The following is a 23,247-nucleotide window of genomic DNA, read 5'->3' on the forward strand; positions in this document are numbered from 1 at the left end:
CTGCCCATGGATGTGTGGAGGTAACATGTGGCCAAAACGTCACATGGGTTGTCAAGCCACACGTGGAAGTGGCGTGGTGGTAGGTCCTACCTAGTAAGGGAGGAGTTCTACAAACACAGCGACCGGGGGAGAGAGATTGTCCAAGGGAGATGCGGGTCCACCAACAGGGGGACCGTACTGCGGAAAATACATCACAGGGAGTTGCCTGAAATGGGAATTAGGCCTGTGGAGCCCTACCCCAGTACAGAGCACTTGAAGCTCGTAGTGGGTCTGATCGCAAATTCCTCCGCTGAATTCACAGGCCAGAGGGCTAGGGAGGAGTCATCCAGGGAGCCGAGTTAGTGGGATCTACTGGGATAAGAGCGCACATGTTCACCTCAGTAGAGGGGAAAGACACTGAGTGCAAGCGACCTGGTCAGTTCAACCTGGTCAGTTGTTCCGCGTTACCTAGTTCTACTGACTCGGACCTGATAAAACAGGGGACATGACATCTCAACCCTGAGATTATAGAATCTCGCAAAGGTATTGGGTGTTGCCCAGACCGCTGCTCTGCAGATGTCTGCTAGGGAGGTGCCATTGGCCAGTGCCCACAAGGATGCCACACTTCTTGTCGAGTGTGCTCGTACCCACAAGGGGGCGGGCCCGGCCTGGGACTGTTAGGCCAGGGAGATGGAGTCGACGACCCAGTGGGCTAACCTTTGTTTGTAGACAGCATTCCTTTCCGCCGTCTGCAAAAGCAGACAAATTGCTGCTCAGAACATCTAAAGCTCTGCATGCTGTCCAGATGAATACGCAAAGCATGTACCGGACACAGCAATGAAAAGGAAGGTCTGCCTCCTCCCGGGGCAGTGCTTGCAGGTTCACGACCTGGTCCCTGAAGGGGGTCGTAGGAACCTTGGGCACGTAGCCTGGTCACGGTCTAAGGATGACACGAGTATCTGCCGGACCAAACTCCAGGCAAGTGTCGCTGACAGAGAATGCTTGCAGGTCCCCAACCCTCTTGATGTAATCTAGCACTATCAGGAGAGCCATCTTCAGGGAGAGGGCCTTGAGCTCTACTGAGTCAAGTAGCTCGAAGGGGGTTCTCTGAAGGCCCGAGATGACCACTGAGAGATCCCTGGAGGGGAACAGGCTTGGCCGGAGAGAAGTCAGTCTCCGGGTGCCTCTAAGTAACCTGATAATCAGGTTGTGCTTACCCAAGGGCTTACCATCCACTGCGTCGTGGTGGGCCAGCTACATACACCTTCAAGGTGGAGTGGGACAGCCTCCCCTCCAACCTCTCTTGCAGGAATGAAAGCCCTCACCACACTGTGCATCTCTGCGAGTCTTCAGACTGGGAAGAGCACCATTTTGTGAACAAGCACCACTTTAGGGCATAAAGCTGCCTGTTAGAGGGAGCTCTTGCTTGGTTGATCGTGTCTACAACCGCCGGTGATAGGTCACTAGGATTTTATGCACTGCACTGCTGCCACATGATTGGCTGATTAGATAATCGCATGGATGATTGATGGTGCCACACGGGCTCACACAGGGTGTGAGGAACCATGTGACGTTCTTGGGGCATTGGGGAGGCTACGTGTAGAAAGAGTGCACCTGCTATTAGGCACTCACTGGCTTTCTTGCACATGCACCGGCAGTCCACGTAACACAGTTCAACTAGTTGTAGCATTTCGTATAGGAACACTAGTGTCACTACATAGACACAACGTCGAGTGAGTGACAGATAGGGAATGTCTTGGTTACTGCTGTAACCTCCGTTCCCTGATGGAGGGAACAAGACATTGTGTCCCTCTTGCCACAATGCTGTACTACCCGCTGAAATATCCGGGACCCTATCATGGCTTCTCAGTGGAAAACCTGAATGAGTGGTTGCGAGCCAGCTCCTTTTATACCCATATGTCTGGTGGAGTGGCATGCGAATTTCACTCGCCAATTCCCATTGGCATTTTCTCTAAGAGCAGAGGTGTTTGGGGCTCCCAAGAGCAACCCCTAGTGTCACTACATCGACACAATGACTAGTTCCCTCCATCAGGGAACTGAGGTTACAACTGTAACCAAGACATTTCCTTACTTTATTTATGTATTTATTGTTCATTGAATTGTTGTATAAAAGCAATATTAGACTTGTACTGTAATTGTAATGTACTAGTGTCCATCTATCAGCACAGCAGTGGTTACCTGGGGCAATATAATGTCGCATCTATACTGTATATAAATGAGAACGGCAATGTTTTGGTCATGAGACTACCCTGTTCTGCAAAAAAAGAGAAAAGTTATTACATTATAAATGTCATATATCTCCTATAAATGTTTAACTTTTTGGTTATTAGACATAAATAGTAAATGATAATGATAATAATTAAAGTTCATAATAATACTATTTTAAGGATTATAGCCAGATTAAGCATTATGAGGGATGATTTTATAAGTTTTGGCACATATAGATTATGTGCCTTTTGGAGTGTGAAATGGAAGGGAGAAATGAGACCTGCGATTGGGTCGAAACAAGTTTTACATGTGGTCCACAGGATGTTGTAAGCTACGTCCACAAGTTCCCTTAGTTTTAGGACAGTTGAATTCAGGTTGATGTATTATTAGATGATATTAGGTCAGACATCTTGGTGCCGTATTTCTAGGATGGTAGTTTTATGACTAAATTAATGTTTTTAAATTGCTCTGCCTTTAATGTCCTACATTTGTCTTGGTCCTGTCAGGCTCAGGTCAGGTCGAGTACCAGACCTTTAGCTTGGACCAGCATGGAAATTCACGCTTGTCTAAACTGTTTTTTATTTCCAACATGGAGCTGACTGTTTATATTACTACCCTGAGGTGTGGTTTCCAAACCACTTAGAGTCCCATACTAGTACTATTCATACTAGTCCCATACTATGAAGCATAGTAAGTATTTGCATGCATGTAGCAGCACTACGGTGACCGGTTTGACCTTTGATGGTGGATTACCATTGGCTACCTGACCGCGTTCCTAATGCCTGCTTCAAATGTTATAATTTCCATAGTAGCCACATGATCCAACAGAAGTACACATAGAAAGCTTCTTTTTAATAACCACACAATCTCCTTCCACCTTGTAGATAGATATTTGTTCCAGAAATTCAAAACCTAAAAAAAACCCAACGGAAATCATCCTTAGATATGATAGCAAATGGTTACTGCAGCTCACAGTGTCATTAGGTAAATACACTCATATGTTTTGATTTCTGCTGCGTTAATGAGCAGACTCTTTGTAATTGTTGCACATTCATTAAGTCTGTAGAATTTCATCTATGTGACTTTTCATCTAGCATCATTGACATTTAGGGCTGTTAAGAGTAAAAGAGATAATGTGATGACCTCCGTGTGAGCTAGACTTCTCTAACTATGAATGTGGAGGGAGAGATGACATTAAAGATAGCAATCTAATCTGCCATTATGGACTGTGGAAGTGTTATTTCTGGCTCTTAAAAAATAACAGGCATCCCACAGCTTTTATTATACACATGACTTCTCTACTAATGATACAGAATTAGTTGTAATGTTGACTCATTAATAATAATGTAAGAAGCTATTTGATGCTTAGCTGGAGTGATCTGGCTGTTACATTCTGTTTATGTGAAGCAGTTTGATATCAAAGCACCCAGTTAAGATACTTTTTCACAAAACAGTTCAGACTGTGTACTACGGTTGTCACAATTTCAAAAACTCAGTAGCTGATACCAATACAAATCGAAAGTAATGATTGCCAGTGCCAATCAATGCTACATAAAAACATGGTACAGGTAACACTTTATTATTGGGCTGCAACTAACTGGGATTATTGCAATGATAAATCATTAGCCCATAACTGATTATTCAGCTTGTGCCCCAACTTAAAAGGTTGTATTAAACATGCTTACTAACAATAAAGAGGACAAAATCACCTTTTAAAAATACCTCTAAATTACATATTGGGACATTCACGCAACTCATAGAAGACGTGCTGACCGCACAGAGAAATGCCAGTTTCTGAGTTTGCAGTTATTTACATGACCTGCTTTTGTATTATTTGAACTTTAATAAAGATAAATGCATTAAATATAATTGATAAAAAGACGTAATACAGAGGTGTTTCCTTTAAAGGTGCTCAACACCATTTTTTCCACTTATTCCATAAGGAGAGTGCTTCTGTATTTACATATTTGGTATTTTTGTATAATTCCCTCATACTTTGCAATCTACATAACCTGATTCTGTTTGGAATGTTTAGAGTGCATCTGAACTGTGAGCGGTGTAATTCTTCCTCTCCTCAGTCAGGTGTGAGCTGCAGTGCTGCTCTGGCGTGCCATCTTTAGAGTTTAATGTGATCTCATGTTACGTTAAATGACATCAAACGACTGTTCGACAATGCAAATTTTTGACAATTTTTTATTATTGATATAATGTCAACTAATAATTTCATCCCTAATTTATAATAACTTTCAATAATAAATCATTATCAATCATTATATAATGCTTAACAGATAATTCCTTATTCAAACAGTTCGAAAAATGGGATAATGTGCTTTTTAATGTTAACTAATGAATTTAACTAACATTACATAATGCTTAACAGATCATTAGTTAATGTAAATTCAAATACTTACAGATGCTATTAAGCTTTCATTCATATATAGTACATATCTATAAATGATTTTAACAAATGTTACATAATGATTAACAGATCATTTGAATGCTTTATGTCATTGAACATTTCATAAATTATTTATAAATGAGCTCATGCATTTCTTTACATTTACAAATGTGTTCACAAATTATCAGTATTTTACACCATTTCTTTCATTATAAATCATTAATTAATTATTTGTTCAGATTTTTCCATTACCCAACCTAAAGTTGAAACTATTAACATTGTAAATTATTAAATTTACTAATGATTATTTGTATTGGACTTTGAGCTACAGTGACAAAGGTTGTGTAAGGGATGGTTTGTTAAATTTCATTGTACTTGTTACAGACATTTTTCTCTTGATACAGACATTAATAACGCATTAAAACAGTAATAACAAGACTTCCTTTGGGAGCAAAACTTTGTGTTTATTGCCTCAATAATACATTTATAGTGAACTGTATCCTTAAACAGAGAATATTAATTTCATCATAAATGAATAAGAGAAAACGTGTTCAAGAGAGATAGAAAAAATAATTCCTAATTTTTCAAAGCTATGTTAAACAAATAACTGTTCCCTTAGTAATCAAATGAAATATATAATAGTAAAAATATATATATAAAAAAACAAATATAAAAGTCTCTACCTTTTGTTAAAGCAAATAACACACATTTTACATATACATACATATATATATTTTTTTATTTGTGATGTGCACAATTGAGTCCTGATTTTTTCTTCTTTTTTAAATCACAAATATTTTACTAAGGCAATAAACAGTTTTCCTATCAATTAAATATATCAAACCACCCTTACACAAATTTTATCCAATGCCCAGGATTGTCCTGAATAATAATTACTAAACCTTTATAATCATTTACAATGTATAAATAGTTTGAACTTTAGATTGTGTAATGCAAATATATGAACAAATAATTAATAAATGATTTGTAAAGATGTGTAAATAGTAAAAGTATGCTTACATACATTAACATACAAACAGTAAATGTGTGGCTTTTACAGACGTTTGTTTCTAAATAGGTGGACATCATAATGAATCATTTGGAAACATGAAAATTGTGTGAAGTGGGGAAAAATACTAGTAATTTCTGAGCACATTTGAAAATGTAAAAAGTGCATGAGCTCATTTATAAATAATTTATGAAAAGTTGAATGAAATTTTTAAGAATTCAAATGTACGTTAACAAATGATCTGTTAATCATTATGTAGCATTTGTTAAAATAAGAGACAGGAGTGAGGGGATGAAGGGATGAGTTAGGAGGGGAGGGTTGGGTGGGGGTCGAAAATCTGAGACACGGAGTTGAGGAAGTTGGTTCAGTATAAGTGCGTTGATGGGAAGTAGCTGATTGGTTGTGTTCTCTGTGAGAAAGAGTGGTTCTTGAGGTGATGAATGGTTGGCATATCTGGAAAGTATGTATTCCGAAAGTGGCTTGTATGGACTGAGGAAGGAGTTGAGATGAAAAATGTAGATGGGAAATGATTCTCCAAGTTGGTCAGTTTTACTTGTGTGTATATGAGAGAATCCGAAGTATGAGGTGTGATGTCTGAAAGGCTGGGATGAATGGCGGGGTTGAAGGTGTAGGTTCCGAGCACCTCAGGAAGCCAAAGAATTAGGGCTGAGATAAACGATTATTTTTTAAACGATTAATCTAGCGATTATTTGTTCGATGCGTTGATTAATCTAACGATTCATTTTTCCAGTCCGATTCGATTTCGATTCGATTAATCGACTTGTGACAACACTGGTAATACCGGTTTCATCGGGGGTGGGGGTGTATAAAATGTAAAAAAAAAAACATTTGCCGGGAGTTTGATTGACTGGCGATCTGATCAATCAATCATAATACGCCATTTTTGTCCGACAAAGTAGTCAGGAGAGAGAAGATTAACGTCGGTGGATTTGAATTTGAATAATGGATTGTAGGCTACTGTACTGACACCTTCTGATGTAGGCTACATTCATGTTTAGCCTATTTGATGCTATAAATTAACCAAGGAAAAGATGATCGGTTCACGAGCAGCTTTAACTGAGGCAATCTGTCACGACACATTAAAGAGCCACAAAATAGTAGGCCTATTTATGGTTTAATTTTCTTTGAATGACCAAATTTGAAAGTTGAGACTTTATTAAATGTTACCTGCTTGGTCCTGTCTGTCAGCGCGTTGTCAGTGTCCTCTATGTATTTTTCACGACATTCATATCTATAAGCGCATTATTAATAGCTATAAGTGAAAACTTAGGTGTCGACAACGTATTATAGCCTACTCGAGTGCAAAGTGGGGAGTTGAAAAAAAACTTACGGTGCTCTGTCATCTGCAGCTGCAACCGGGTGGGGCCTCTTAAGGTGCTGGTGCATTGCCGTGGTGCTAGAATGGAAGGCCATCTCCATTTTGCAAAGACGACATATCACGGAATTGTTTCCTTTTAAATTAAAGAATTCCCATACTTTAGAGGAACGAGTGCATGCCGCCTTGCACTTCTGATAGTCTGAGGAGCCACTCGTGTTGCTACTCGTCGCCGGCGCCGCCATCTTTGTTTTGGGTCCGACGAATCGATGCGCATATTTTGCGTCGACGTATTTTTTGCGTCGACGTCATCAATGACGTCAGTGCGTTGTCCCAGCCCTACAAAGAATGCGAGGAAGAACATGAACTCCAGTGTTTTGTCGACCAAAGGACTCAAGTAACCTGAGCGTAACGTGAGGATGCATTGACTAAGATGGTCAGAAGTTAATGGCGTGTTTATGGATAAAGTTGATTCTGGATAGGTCGGTCTGAATGGAGGATGCACAGATTTTTTGGATGGAATGGGCATGAGTGACGAAGTTGCAAATGGACCAAACATCTGTTAGGGGAAAAGGGAGTCCAAAGAAGGAGTGGTATGCCTTGAAACAGTTCCAACCAGTCTGGTAAGCAGAGAGGGTACTCTGGGCAAGGCTGTCGAGGATTGCTTCTCATGAAGCATTTGAAAGATCTTCCAACTGTGGATTTAGTTTAAGATGGAGGCTGATGGAGGCTGGCGTGGGATAGATGTCTGATTCTGGAACCAAGGTTCTGAACTTCTGGTAGGAAAAATGAGACAAAGATTCAGCTATGATATTGTGGTAGCCAGGAACGTGAGCTGCTTGAATGAGAAACTGGTGTTGGGCGGATATTAGTGTTAGTCTGCGAAAGAATGGCATGATGGCTGGGGAACGAGATCAGCCTTTATGTATGATTTCTTTATGAGTTATCTGAGTGAATGTGTATGGAGTGTATGGACCATTCGTGCCCCCGAAGGATAGCTTCTATGATTCGTATAGTGCGGATGAGGAGGAAACCTCTTGATTGTTGAACGAAGCATCTAAACTTGGGCGGCCATTTGGAAGCAAACCAACGACCTCTGTAGTATCCCCCGAAGCCGGTGGAAGTGCTGCAACAGTGTACAGACAAATGTCTTTGGGTTGAGTGATGTAGTCGTTGTAAAAGAAGGATATGCCATTCCATGAAGACAGGAAGTTTTGCCTGAGGTGGATTTCCATTTTACAAGCTTCGTCCAGAGTAACTTTGTCGTGGAGGGAAGGGATTGTTGCTGCTTTTGTTAGGAGGTTGGAAAGGAAAGACTTTCCTTGGGGAGATTATGCTGATGGCATAGTTAAGGTGACCGAGGAGCACTTAGAGTTGTTGCTTTGTACACCTGACTGCTAGAAGATAATTTGTTAAGAGCAGTGATATGTGATGTATTTTTGTGGGAGGCAGAGATGCTTGGAAGGAGACAGAGAATAAAGTGATAACTAGAAACTCGATAGAGGTGCATGTCCCTAAGGGTTTCTCTTTTGAAAGGGGAACAAATAGTTCGGAAACGGTGGAAAGCCCTGAGTGAGGAGGTGCTGATGGAGGAGTGATGACGAGGAAGTAGTCGAGAAGGTGGAGGATGTAGGGAAGCTTGTAGTTATTGATGAGGATCCAGCATAAAGCCTCTGAGAGGGAGTTGAAGATCTTGGGGCTACTTCTACAGCCAAAGTTGAGGCGCACGGCGAAATAATAAGCTCCTTTCCAGAATATTCAGAAGTAATGCCAGAAATCTGTGCGAATGGGCATGACTTTGAAAGCATTGGTGATGTCTGCTTTAGAGAGCCATGCTCCATGGTCTGCCTTGCGAATGAGTATGATGGCGTGGTCGATGGTTGCAGATTGCATAGAGAAGTCGGGGGCTGGAATAATGCTATTGATGCTAGGAACATTAGTCCCATGGGGGAAGAGAGGTCGATGATTAATCTCTTTTTTCCTGAGTATTTCCTGTTGGCAATGCCAATGGGGCTAACGCAGAATGGAGAAAACGGAGGCTTTTTGAATGGGCCCATCATGAAACCTTGCTGGAATTCTTTTGCTATTAGTGTGTCAACGGTGTATGGATCAGAGAGGGCGGACTGGAGATTATGGGGTGAACAATTTTTTTTTATTTCTATACCTGGATGGAAACCGTTTTTGAACCCATTGATAAGGAAGTCGACGAATTCTCTGTCGGGGGTGGCTAGGGCTTTTACCTTAACTAATATGCTGAGATACTTAAGTAGTCAGTCGGTAGAGCGGTTGAGTTGTGGGAGCAAGAGTTCCTTGCATGGGCGCCACCACAGAAGGTGCAGGTGTGAATAAGTCTGCAGTTGGAAAGGGAGCAGCCGAGATGGTTGAAGTTGTTTCATACCATTCTACCTCCTTGGTAGAGGGTTGGTCATCCTCTTTTGTCAATGCTTTTGGGTATGGGAACATTAACTGTGGGGCGTATGTCAAGGGGTTTCGGAATTATAGGAGGTGGGGCTGCTGTAGATAGTCGGTTGAGTTCTGAGTTTTTGCGTGAGGATGTAAGTGCGTTTTAGCAATTAAATAAAGCAATTAAATAAAGAACAAAGACCCTTTTTTATTTTATTTAATAATTTATTTACCTATATGACCTTAAGCTTGAAAATGTACTTTTTAAAATTTTCTTATGAATATTTTCTCAAATACTGAACCGATCCTCATAAGTTATTTATCGTTTGAAAGCTAAAAGTCTCAAAAATCAAACTCAACTGTCCATTAAAAACAAATAAAAAATACAGATGTAATTACAAGTATATAAACTAGATGGCTGCAGAGAGCTACTTATTCATCCCTGGTTTCTATATTTTGTCACAAGTTCTGCATTTAGATACAGTATATATTTTGACATTATCAAAGACTACTTTTGTCTAAGTTTAGAATTTTGTTTGAGTTTATTTAATTTTTTTTCAGTTTTTGCATACCTGAAATGAGTAGAATAACAAGTAATAACCAAATGTATCCCTGGTTGTAACAAGATGTGTGTGTGTGTGTGTGTGTGTGTGTGTGTGTGTGTGTGTTCAGCATTGTAGATGTGTTCTGGTCTCACCAATTCATTTTGGTGTGTTCTGCATTGTGGCTGAATTATTTATTTTTTGACAAATTAAAAAAACAAAAAAAAAGGGTTCTGTTTTATAGTCTGACCAGTACAGTTTTTTGTGTGTGTGTGTGTTTTGCACATTTGAAGTTTGGTTGTCTCACCCCTTCGCGTCTGTGTGTTTTCTCTGCATTGTGGCTGTTTTTTACATTTTATATATTAAATTATGTGATTTTTAGTGTTTTGTGTTTTAGGGGTCTCTTTTGACCAGGAACAGTACAAGTGTAACACTTTTTTCTACCACTTAGACTGATCGAATCAAGTCCATTATCTTTGTGTGTGTTCAGATATCAAATGGATGAAAAATCACAAAGTCTTGTACCTGTTAGATAAAGGAAACCAATTTTACTGAAGAAACTAAATTGATTTTGGTAAAAAATTTCCAAACAGTGCATGAATGTTAAGCTTTTGTTTTCCTATATAGTTCAGACTGCGTACTTGGATTGAAACCAAAGGTTCAGTTATCGAGTCCAATACCAGTAGATCTGCATAATTCTCAATATAAATTTTGATACCACAGCAAAAACTGGATAATGTAATTGTCATACTGCTATGTTGCTTGGAACTGCACCCAAGACTTTCACCCTCTGTTGCACTTGTGTTTATGGTTGAGTGACAATAAAGGGATTTGATTTGATATTTAACATACTCATTTATTAAAAAGTTAAATATAAGCATTAATAAATTAAAACTTAATGTAGCCTTGAAGTGTTTCTTAATTAAATATTGTTTCAGGTTTTCAAGTAATTATTCAAACAGTAATTAAATAAAAACAAAGAAATTACAAGCCATATAACAAATAAAAACAACAGAACACAAATAAAAAAGTAAACAGTGTTTGATGTTTCTAACAGCAGCTTGAATGATTCTAGTAAACAAAAATAAAATGTAAAATAAAGCTAAATTATTGTATTATTGTAAGGTAATTATTGTAAGGTACAGAAAGGCAAACTCAAAACATAGGTTTGTGTATTTATGAGACTGTTATCTTCTACAGGTTTACAGTAACTGCCATTGAGAATCCTAGTGATGTAATTCATCCAAGACTCTCACTGTCAAACTCTATTTTTAACTTTTTAATATCAACTTGGTACTAGTACTGGGTGATAAGATGATGTAATCAGATATCTATGATATCTGTCAAATACACCGATGTTGATTGTGACAGTCATTGACAGATGATGAATGACAAACCATGAAACTGCGAAGTTGCCAAATATAAAATAAATAATAGCCTTATAGTTACTATAGTGGAGTTTAATTAACGTCACAATATGATATGGTTAATTTTAAACAAAATTCCTCCTGAGCATAATTTAGTATAACATTTGTTTATAGTAAATGGGTTAAGGGTTCGTTTTGGAATTTTGCACCAAAGCACATTATGTTTATAAATAGTAAATAAAGCTAAATAAATAATTATGTTACCAAAATGCAAATAAGGTCTATTGGCCATTTCTTCTGTCTGCTTTTAAATTGTAATGTGGTACTATTACTATAGTTTAAACTATTCTTGCTCAAAATCAAATCCTCCTGCGGAGAACACTTTAGGCTAATTGTGTTTTGGCACTGCTCTTCTGCTGGATGAATCTCATGATTTGAGGCTACCTGCTTAGCCTTGTTATCACCAAAGTACTATTTTCATGTTGATATTGTGTTATACGTTTAAACATTTATAACCAAGATTTTACTTGCTTTGAGGAAGATAAACACTCTTAATTGCACAATTGTTCTACACATATCAATTTAAGAGGTAAAACTCATGATATGGCTGATATGGGTTCAATTGATGACACTTTTTTACATTACAATCTACATTTTCAGTTGATAATGCAATTTAAACATTACATTACAATAATAAGTCTATGCACTACAAGGCTGTCATATAAAAACACTAAATGAGCATTCAGTAATTCAGTAACTTCGCCAAACAGTTGATTTAGTTAAACATCCATTAGGAGAACGATATCCTGCCGCTAATACTGTCATAGCTTTCCCACAGCCAACACACATGCGACACACAGCCAGACCTGTCCTTTCTGAGCTTATGACGTTAACATGCAAGGACGAACAACCAGCACCAAATCCGACCTGACAGCTCTAAGTACACATCATTATTGTAGACTTACTGTGGTGAATCAGGGTAAGTCAAGAAAAGGGTTTTAAACTTAGTTTTTAACTCGCATACACATATACTGGTCTGATAAGCTCCACATACTGCATTTTTTCCACCATAAAACAGATCCTCATCCATTGGTTTGCATGACTCCAAAAGAACTGATTTCCAATACAGTATAATTCAATAAGAATACAAAAATTACTAGTATTGCCACACTTGGCTTTGCTTAAAAACACACATGCCATTATATCTTCTCTCATCCAAAACCTCAACAACATGTGGATCTGCAGCACCCCCAGTGGACTCAATTGTAACTGCGAGATGTGGTAAAATATTCGGAAAGATGTAATTCAGCGCTGCGTCTGCAGACAAATGCAGAAATAAAAAATTGATTTGCTGTATTTGAGTACAAAAAAATGTTAATACCCAACTAGCTGGTGCAGAACGATTACTCAATTATTTGATTACTCATGCACATCCCTATTTCATACCCTGGTTGAGAGTAAAAGAAGCACGTAACACAGGCTTTATTTTGACAAATGTACTGATAGATGAAGGTACATCGTGTTACACAGTACTTTAGTTTTGCAGTATTTGTATATCACGTGAGTCTTGTCTTACTCCCAACTGTCAGGTTTAGTCAAAAAGCCAAAATCTATTTTAGATTTTAGTTTTGCTGGAGGTAGCAAGAGTCTCATTCAATTTAAATGTGGTGGTCTACTAATGCTCAGGTGATTGAAACAGCCAACATGCATCATGTGATAGGCTACACTGAAACTTTTGATGTACTGCAATATATCGATATGGATGTAGCTACATCGATACGCACGTCGGCGAGGAGAATATGAAGATATATCCTCTAGAGCAGGGGTCAGCAGCCTTTTTGACATGCAGATTTTCCTACAGATTTTTTGCACCTGCATTCCAATCTACATCTTGATGTATTCCTTCCTTATGATCACGCAGTGTGATTTCATCAGCTGAATGGGAGACTAAACATTATTAAATTGTGACGAGACTCGTGGTGCACATGCAAGCCATTCGCGTATTACAAGCCGATCAACTATTTAGCCCTTTCCGGTGAATCGCACCTGCAAAATCCTAAAACTTTATTTCCAGGTTTAATTTATATTTTAAATAGACATTTGAACCCCTCAATGTGGGTTTAATTGTTTAATGTAATTTTGAGTGTGACCATGTGTGACCATTGAGGGTGTACCTCTTGCTGGGTTGGAATTCTCAAGGATTAATAGTGGTGTTTTCCTTATTACATCACATGTTGATCTGAAAGCAATGAAACAAGTCTTCTGCACAGCCTGACTGGAGCAAAGTTGGTGTGTTTACTTGCGGGATTAACCGAAAGTGACGCGTGAATGGTTTGCATGCGCTGCTCGAGTCTGTTGGGTATACTGCACTCTCATCACAACTTTTTGTTTAGCCACCCATTCAGCTCATGAATACATGCTGCGTGATCATGAGGAAGGATTACATCAAGATGTATATTGGAATGCAGGTGTGGAATTTATATAAATAAAATATTTACTCCTCTCTCGCCATTGCTGGCATGCCAGTGATTACCCCTCCTCGGGCCATTGCTGGCACGTGTGCCATAGGTTGTTAACCCCTTGTCTAGAGGTTGACTAATATACACTGATCAGCCACAACATTAAAACCACTGACAGGTGAAGTGAATAACATTTGTTATCTCGTTATAATGGCATCTGTCAAGGAGTGGAATATATTAGGCAGCAAGTGAACAGTCAGTTCTTGAATTTCATGTGTTGGAAGCAGGACTGAGCGACTTTGACAAGGGCCAAATTGCGATGGCTAGATGACTGGGTCAGGGCATCTCCAAAACAGCAGGTCTTGTGAGGTGTTCCCGGTATGCAGTGGTTAGTACAAAGTGTTCCAAGGAAGGACAACCGGTGAACCGGCGACAGGGTCAAAAGGCACCCAAGGCTCATTGATGCGCATGGGGATCCCACAGAAGCTACTGTAGCACAAATTGCTGAAAAACGAAATGATGGCCTCATGGCAAGCAAGGTCTCAGAACACATAGTGCATCATGCACAGCGCATATGGATCAGAATGCCATTAGAATTACTGAACTTAAAGTATCTGCTGCTAACATCTTGGTGCCAGATATCACAGGACATCTTCAGAGGTCTTGTGGAGTCCATACCTCGATAGGTCAGATCTGTTTTGGCGGCGCAATTGGGACTACAGGATATTAGGCAGCTGGTTTTAATGTTGTGGCTGATTGGTTTATAGTTTTTTTTGTTTTCTTTTTTTTTTTTGCTTTTTGGAATTATCTGTTATCGGCAAAAATCTACGATGGTAGTTGCTGATATTTGTTTTTATTCTCTGTGGCCGGTGCCGGAGGATTTTGCAGTTAATTGAAATCCATACATGTCATGTGCATTTTTGCGTTGATGTGTTCCTCTCTTTATTTCCTACAACCCTGACACAGTGAACATTGCATTCTTTCATAAAGCTATTTGTTTATTTATACACACTTTTGGACTTTCAGGGACAAAAAACCCTGAAGATTTCAGATTATTCCACGCATCTCCTTGATATGCATTTATGAAATTAGTTTTAAGGTTTTAAATCACTGTGAATTTGAGATATTGTTGTTTATGCAGTTGTAACTCTCTTAGAGACAAGTTAGTAAGAGCACTAACACAAACATAGCATTGCTGATTATGTTATAAGAATAGCAGCCTTCAGAATTTGCCATTTAGATGAACTGCTTTTAAATTATTTAAATCCACCATGCTAGCAATGCTCCTGAGGCCATGTGTATTTAATGGGCTTCAATTAGCCAGGCACTTATCAAACTACCTCTAGTGTATGTGTGTGTGCGTGCGTGCATGTGTGTGTGTGTGTGTGTGTGTGTGTGTGTGTGTGAATGTTTGGAGGACAGTGATGGATGGGCAAGCTAACAGCACAGCATTACTGACACAGCTTGCTATGTACGAAGTTGGTCAAGGTCTTTGACCTTTCGCTGATGCTTTGACAGTTTTCAGCAGCTAGACATAACTCTCCATCGTCTACTTGTTTTTCCCAGATTTGTGAGTAGCTGCATCAGCCTCTCTTTGGCATATTAACTTTTTTATTTGCCCCTTGTAACTTTGGCAGTGGTGTCCAAAAACACTGTAGGCAACGCTACATAGCAAAACCTATTACACAAAGTAGGTCCACATTTTATCCTTTAAACATTAAATAAGGGATTTAGCTAAATTGTCCAGGCGTCTGTAAGTAACAGTTAGAATTTGTAATTCAGTGACAATTTTGCCTGCTCGCCTGGCACATTCACAATATGTGAGAACTTTGTTTGCATTAGAGTACACAGTATAAAGATAGAAATGCACTAAAATAAAATTCAAGAAACATAAAAAGTTTCCTAAAGTCTAAGTGGGAGTTTGACAAATTGAAAGAACAAAATCTCTCCAACATTAATCCTCCACAATATTAATCAGCCGGCAGACTGTGGCTATCCACTTTGTTACAGCAATCATGAAGCCACATTCATAATTCGCGTCAGGGTGTCAGCTGCAGCATCAAGCTCTGCTTTTAACTCCACATGAAAAGCGCTAGCAGACAAAAAACATCTAATTCTGCATTTTGGTGATAGTTAAGACTTTAGTTAATTAAGACTGTTCTTTTGTGGGAGGGTAATTAAAATGCACCTTAGTACTTCAGATGAAATAAAAGAGCGAACATGTGTGACGTAATTTAGAACAAAATCTGGCCAAAAGGAAGTTGTTTTTGCATTTGTTTCAGTGGTTCGTAACAGCTTGCCAGGCGAACTTTTAGCAAAATGTCTTACCGGCTGATAAACACCTTCTTACTGCCTGTAGAAAAGATGCCAGGGCAGTTGTGTTAAGATCCATGTGCAGCTTTAATAAAAGTATAAATAGTAAATCAAAGTAGCAAATAAAGGGAAAATAAAAGACATGCAAAGGTTCGGTACACAGGCAGACAGTCCAGAAAGGCAAACTAAGTAAATCCGAGAAGCAGAGGGGTAATCCGGTAAACAGGCATAAAATCCCAAAAACTCACAAGCAGGCTGGGAAATACGAGAAAACAGGCAGTAGTCAAAACACAGGGTAAACCGGAATGGTAATAAAAGCTCAGAAATGACAAGGCAAACAAGACTTCGCAATGAATGCGTGGAACTTAAATAGACAGAGTTGATGTGGAACAGGTGGGTGAGTAATCAGTCTGACTGGAGGATTTTGGGAGATGTAGTTAGTGAAAGTTAGTACTCAGGGGATAGCGACCTCTGGTGGCGTACAGGAGATATAGCATGCGCTGCAGGTGTAACACTGCCATTGGTCCACGCCATCGGTAGGTGTGACCAGGAGCTCCACCTACGTTGAAGCCATCTGTACGATCGCCTACGTAGGTGATTCACTGCTATGTGTTTGTGGCATCAGTGTTGTGACTGTGGGTAGACACATCGCAAAGGTTCTGTCCTTCCAACCAGTGTTTATGCTGGTTTATGTTGTATTAACAGTAAATGCATTAATCGTGATTAAGAAAAATGAAAGCGTTAAACTTTTTTAATTATCGTATGAGTTAACATGTTTATTTTGACAGATCTAATTATTATTAAAATATTAATAAACTAATGTTTTTATTGTTAAATAAAATAAAATAAAAATTGTTTATAAAAGCATAAATAAGACAATTGTAAAAACTGGTTATCGGGTGTAAACAAAATCTATATAAGTTGGAAGAGCAGCAGCGCTCAAAAACATACAGTATATGTAGAAAAGGAGGAACTGCCCATCTTCAATGTTTCTTGTGTTGCCTTCATTGTGAACTTGAAAATTGAGGATGGACATTCTGTTAAAAAACTCTGACAGTCTGACAAGTGACATGAGGGAATTTTAATTTTTTGGGGAACTTTCTCTTTAATAAATGGTCAACAGGCAACGACACAGCAAGAGAAACAAGTGGGGAAATTTTAGCCGCGCTGTGCTTATATAAAATGCACTTACCTCTTTGCCTCTACTGAGATCCATGTGTGTCGCTTTTTCCCCAATGTGCTCACTTGGTCTCATAGATGGAACATGATGTGTAAGGGTGCTATAGCCTTGAAGAAAGAAAGGCTGATCAATAGGGTAGTTGAAGGACTTATTTACCATGCTACACTTGTGCTTCTGCTGTTCATTTGTTCTGCTGCGCATGTCTGGCAGTAAACAATAAAATCTAGAAAGATAGTGCCGCAAAGCCCACAAGCACCTTGAAGCCTAATGTATTTTCACCTTTTCATTTAAGATAAGCCACAGAAGCGGGCCAACGTGGGATGCCAGTGTGGGCAATATCTAATTTGTTCCTCATTGGTGATCATAGAACGGTCAAAGGTGCTTTCTTGAAACAGTGTGTGCGAGTTTATGCACAAGTCTGTGTGTTCCAATAATCCTTTGAAATATATACAGTTTACAGAAAAGAAACTAGAAACACAGCAATAACGGCTCCTTAGAATACAATTGTTTACTGCAGATTATTTCTTAAAGAAATTACTTTGTTTGTGGAGTTCAAATGCGGCTTTGTTTTTTAATCTTCGCAAATAGATTGAGGTCTGCTTGTAATTTCTCTTTGCACTTAGTGAAATTCTAATGCAGCCTGCATTTAAATGTTTGTTTTAATTTTACTTTCATTATATTACAAGAGAAAAACACTTTAAATGCTTACCCCCAGCAGCTATAGACTAAAAGTTAACAGAAAATTTGACTGCAAGGCTTGACTCAAATTCTCTGCAGTACCGCTCTGCACAGTAGGTTCCAGCAAGCACATGTAACAAACAGGTTGCACTCTCAAACTCTGGCACATCGATGCATAAGACATATGACCTGTCATATCAGAGTTGCAGGACATCTTTCATTTTTGACCCTCAGGAGATGCATTGTTATCACAAGAGTGTATGGACTGGGCAATATGGCTACAAAAATTATATTTAGATATTTTTCAGACTACTGATAATGTTTAATACATATTCTCGACAATTATGTATTTGCTCTGAAATAGCATACTTTTTTTTTTTAATCTTAGGAACCATTATTTCATTCAAACAGCCATTGTAGTGAAGTAGATGAAGTAGATGTGAAGTAGTGAAGTCAAAATTTTGCTGGATGAATTATATTTAATACAAATTACATTATAAAAGTTATAAATTAATAATAAAAAACTATAGTAAAATAAAAATAAAATTAACTATAACATACTGACTATTCATCGGACTCTAACCAAAAACATGCAACAAAGCTTCTTGTGTTGCTCATGGTGCCGAGCTTGACCCGGTATCGCTGCTTGCAGCTATATTTATTATTATTATTATTAATATTAATATATATATATATATATATATATATATATATATATATATATATATATATATATATATATATATGTTTATTACTTCACCTTCCCTGGCATTTTTATTTTGACAGAAAATTGAAAATGCATTGAGTATTTGCGGTGTTGTGTTTTTAGATTTGTATGATAATTTGTAGCAGGTACAAATATTTAGAATTTTGAGAATTTGTGTATCTGCAGCACTTTGCTTTCACAATATACAGGAACCAGCGTATCATGAGCTCCGTTTGTGAACACAGAACAGCGCGTCAATTTCTATTGCTTAATTTCATATCTTCAGCAAGAATATTGCAGTAATATCATGAATATATCATATTTGGCCCAGCTCTACAAAAGCGTGCATGCCATATTTTCCAAGTAGGAGGGCAAGCAACTTGGAACCATGTGTTCAAGAAATGCAACTGTGTCACTCGCCGCATGAGGAAGGGTTTTGTCAACAAAACAGTCACCGATTAATCTTGAAATGGTGTCTAACACTTTGTTAATTTGCTTGTTCTCACCCTCCTTCCTCTCATCTCTCTGCAGGCTTCCGTGGCTCAGAGTGATATGGCTGGCACTCTACGCAAGTTTGCACCATGCATTCCCTGTGTTTGGATCTTTCTCATGCTTTTCGACCCAAGCTTGCAGAACGGGTAGGATGACTCATTAACCCTCCCCATCTTGTTGCACACTCTGCCTTCTCTCTTTCCCCATGTTGCAGGATCCAAGGATGCATTGCAGCTAATATGTTCATTAATACGGTTTTATTACTGTAGCAGGGGCTTTACGTTCTGTAATATGCCATGGAGCCCATCGTAGCTGGGTGTAAAACGCTTGCATCAACTGCCATGAATTGGATTTTCAGCAGCGGAGTAGGCTTGCTTTCAAGAGTGACTCAATAAACCTGGAGAGATACTGATGGCAGATGAACCTGAGGGACGCCGACACCGGTTTTGCCTAGATTGGGTTGCAGTGATGCCAGTTGGCTTTTACTGCTCATTATCTCACTTGTACATGTCATAATTGTGAGGCTACATCCAGACTGGGATTTAAGGTAAAAAGGGATTTTGAGCTTGTGATCGTTGTTAAGTGCCAGATTTGTTGGTCTTCTAAGGCCAGGAACATGCTTTATGCAAGGACGAGTACGCAGAAGTGAGTCCCTGGCCTACACATACCTAAAGCACAGTCCGCATGGACATACATAACATGCGTTCTTTTGTTGCTGTAGTGGTTATAAACCTCAGTACTCAAGGGTGCGATAGAGTTACCTTAAAACTTGATGTGTTATTATTCAGGTACTGTATTTTCCACAAATAAAATAAGTTGCACCTGGTCAAAATTGCGTTTTTAGGAGAAATAAAAAACACAGATAAATCACAGCCATATTTAAATTGCACTGATAGCCTGACAGAGGTTGCATGCGGCAAGCATTAAAACCCAGGAGTTTCCAACTTTTATTCAGCCGCCCAGCATGTCAAGTTGCTCCATGAAGACTACCTGAAGATTGACACATTGTATCACATTGTATTTGGGCTTGTTTTAATCTCCTTTAAGTAATTGTTATTCATATTTTGTTTGTTTCATGAAAAAAAGTGACACATATGCTAATCCAAATCTGTTTATAACATATTTATATCTCTATGTGCCTGTTCATACCAATAAACATCTTTAGGTCTGTGAGTGAAACAATACCTTTTTGTATTCTAATAATTTCAGTCATGCAAACTCTTGGAAAGATGTGAATGTGGGTATGATATACTGATAGGATATAGACGGACTGTTATGCTGCTGCTACTGCTGCTGTAGTGTAAGTACAAAGACTTGCTTCTGCTAGAAAAACACATACAGTACATATGGAATTAGCATGTGGACATGATACTGATGCTGCACAATGAGATAAAATGCAATACATACTGCAAGCATGTTTTACATGCTGCTGCACAACAAACCCGTAAGAAAGCAGGGACTTAGCACAAACGCATAATATATAAACACAAAACACAAACCCCCAATGAAGCAGATCTATCGCCAATATGTATGTACTGCTGCTGCTCTGAAGAGCCATGTGCACAGAATATATGCTAGCTAGGTATGTCTAGGGCACAGGCCAAATGGCCTAACATGAATTAACTAAATGTCTATTTGTGCATCGCCCTGCTTAAATGTTAGTGACCTACCACATAATGTGTACCTGAGCTAGGAAAGCCTTGAGATTATTTAACTAGTGACTTAAAATAGCTATATGTGGATTTATTTAATCCAATGTCCAAAAATAGCAATGTGTGCCAGCCAGATTTGGCTAAGGCCTACCCTATTAAGATGCGCTTCTATATGTCATGGCCAAAGCAGACCTTACTGTACAGTCTGATAGAAGGAACCCCCAGCAAACCAGCTGAGCAAATTGCATTTTCATAGTAAAAAACTCTCGAAGAATGCTGAAGAGAAACCAGCTTAACTGCAAAACTTACCCATTTAAATAAAAGACAAGGAGTGAGATGCAAGATGATTGGCTACCCGATAGCAAGCCAGAGAACCAATTAGCTTACGCCATGCAAGCCAATTGGGTTAACATGTCAAATGTGAGTGAGCCTATTTTCTAACAGATAACAAGTCAAACAGCTTGTGCCACAGAGTTGCATGGCTGAACTGCGATCAAGTTTTTTCTGAAATTTGCAACCTTATTTTCTAAGTACTAATTGTCCAGTTTACTAACTGTATTTTTTTTGCTATGTAAGCATATGAAACAGCTCAATTACATAATTCTATAAATAAATCATGTTTTTTTTTCTCCTGTTTTCTCCCTAATTTGGAATGCCCAATTCCCAATGCGCTCCAAGTCCTCGTGGTGACGTAGCGACTCGTCTCAATCCAGGTGGCGGAGGACGAATCTCAGTAGCCTCCGCGTCTGAGGCCGTCAATCCACGCATCTTATCACGTGGCTTGTTGAGCATGTTACCGCGGAGACATAGCGCATTGGAGGCTTCAAGCTTTTCTCAGCGGCATCTACACACAACTCACCATGCACCCCACCGAGAGCGAGAACCACATTATAGCGACCATGAGGAGGTTACCACATATGACTCTACCCTCCCTAGCAACCAGGCCACTATGGTTGCTTAGGAGACCTGGATGGAGTCACTCAGCATGCCCTTGATTCAAACTCGTGACACCAGGTGTAGCAGTCAGCATCAATAATCGCAGATTTACACAGGCCCCCAATAAATCACGTTTGACCATAAGTCGTAGGAACTTTTGTAAAACAAAAACAAAAAAAACCCACGACTGATATTCTGGAAAATACGGTACATTTTTATGCATACTTGTGTTATGAATTGTGGTCTGACACAATTTGAAATGTAACTATGCATGTAATTGAGCTTACACAGATAGAAGCTTCTGTGTTCACCTACTTTTATTGATTTAGGATTTTTTGATATAGTCAACAATAACAATAAGAGACATGACAATAATCAAATGGTTTTAATGAAATCATGCTGTTGATGAAAATATGACAAAAATATAATACTGTAAGATATTAACAATGCACTAGAACCTGAGGCCTGGGTAGCTCAGCGAGTATTGACGCTGACTACCACCCCTGGAGTCTCGAGTTCGAGTCCAGGGTAACCTCATCGTGGTCACGTATAGTGGTTCTCGCTCTCAATGGGATGCATGGTAAGTTGTGTGTGGATCGGGGAGGATAGCATGAGCCTCCACATGCTAGAAGTCTCTGCGGTGTCATGAACAGCGAGCCACGTGATAAGATGCGCGAATTGACTGTCTCAGAAGCAGAGGCAACTGAGACTTGTCCTCCACCACCCAGATTGAGGAGTGTAACCGCACCACCACGAGGACCTTGTAAGTAGTGGGAATTGGACATTCCAAATTGGGAGAAAAGGGGATTAAATAAACAAAAAAAACTAAATCTGTGCTGAACTGTACAATTGTATAATAAACATGCTAGTTTTGCAATAGTCAGAATGTATAACTTGCGTTGTGAATAAGCTGTTTCCTTAAAAACATGCTACATGCAATGCAATATCCTACACTGTCTAATAGTGAGGAATTCACAACAGAGTAGGCCTGACTTCTAAAAAAGTAGCTAATACATCAATTGTGAGTTAATCATTTAATGCGTATATATGCTAATATTTCACAGGTATTCAGGATAGTTTTATCATGTTGTATAATCTTCCATACTGTATTTTAATTTTAATTTTAAAATGAAGTACTATTGTACATACTGTATTTAAATAAACTTTGTATGTTTGATACATGTCTTAATTGTAAGTATTATAAAATGTAAGTATACATTTAAAAAATACAATACTGTGCAAAAGTTTTAGGCACATGTGAAAAATGTTTCATAGTGAGGATGTCTTCAAAAATAATGAAATAAATAGTTTTCATTTATCAATTAATGTCACACAAAGTCCAGTAAACATAACAAAAGATAAATCAATATTCGGTGTGACCACCTTTGTCTTCAAAAAAGCCCCAATTCTCCTAGATACACCAGGACACAGTTTTCTTGGAGAATTCGACACAATTCGTCTCAATTGCTTCTGTCTCTTTTTGTAATCTCAGATTGACTCAATGAGGGACTTTGTGGGGGCCATGACATCTGTTGCATGGCCTGCCCTGTTCTACTATTCTATTCTTT

The 23,247-nt window shown here is 38.8% G+C and overlaps 1 protein-coding gene across 2 annotated transcripts in view; it reads left to right on the plus strand.

The window, feature by feature from the left end:
* The window catches only part of LOC127628137 (gamma-aminobutyric acid receptor subunit alpha-3-like), a 305,412-nt gene that overhangs the window by 39,449 nt on the left and 242,716 nt on the right, over window positions 1-23,247 (plus strand). For both annotated transcript variants that reach the window (XM_052104840.1, XM_052104841.1), the window contains exon 2: window positions 19,131-19,237. In XM_052104840.1, coding sequence (XP_051960800.1) covers window positions 19,152-19,237 — 86 coding nt within the window. In that variant the 5' untranslated portion in view covers window positions 19,131-19,151. The remainder of the gene's footprint in view (window positions 1-19,130; window positions 19,238-23,247) is intronic.

The sequence above is a fragment of the Xyrauchen texanus genome, chromosome 34 (assembly GCF_025860055.1).
Source record: "Xyrauchen texanus isolate HMW12.3.18 chromosome 34, RBS_HiC_50CHRs, whole genome shotgun sequence".
NCBI classification, from domain to species: Eukaryota; Metazoa; Chordata; class Actinopteri; order Cypriniformes; family Catostomidae; genus Xyrauchen; species Xyrauchen texanus.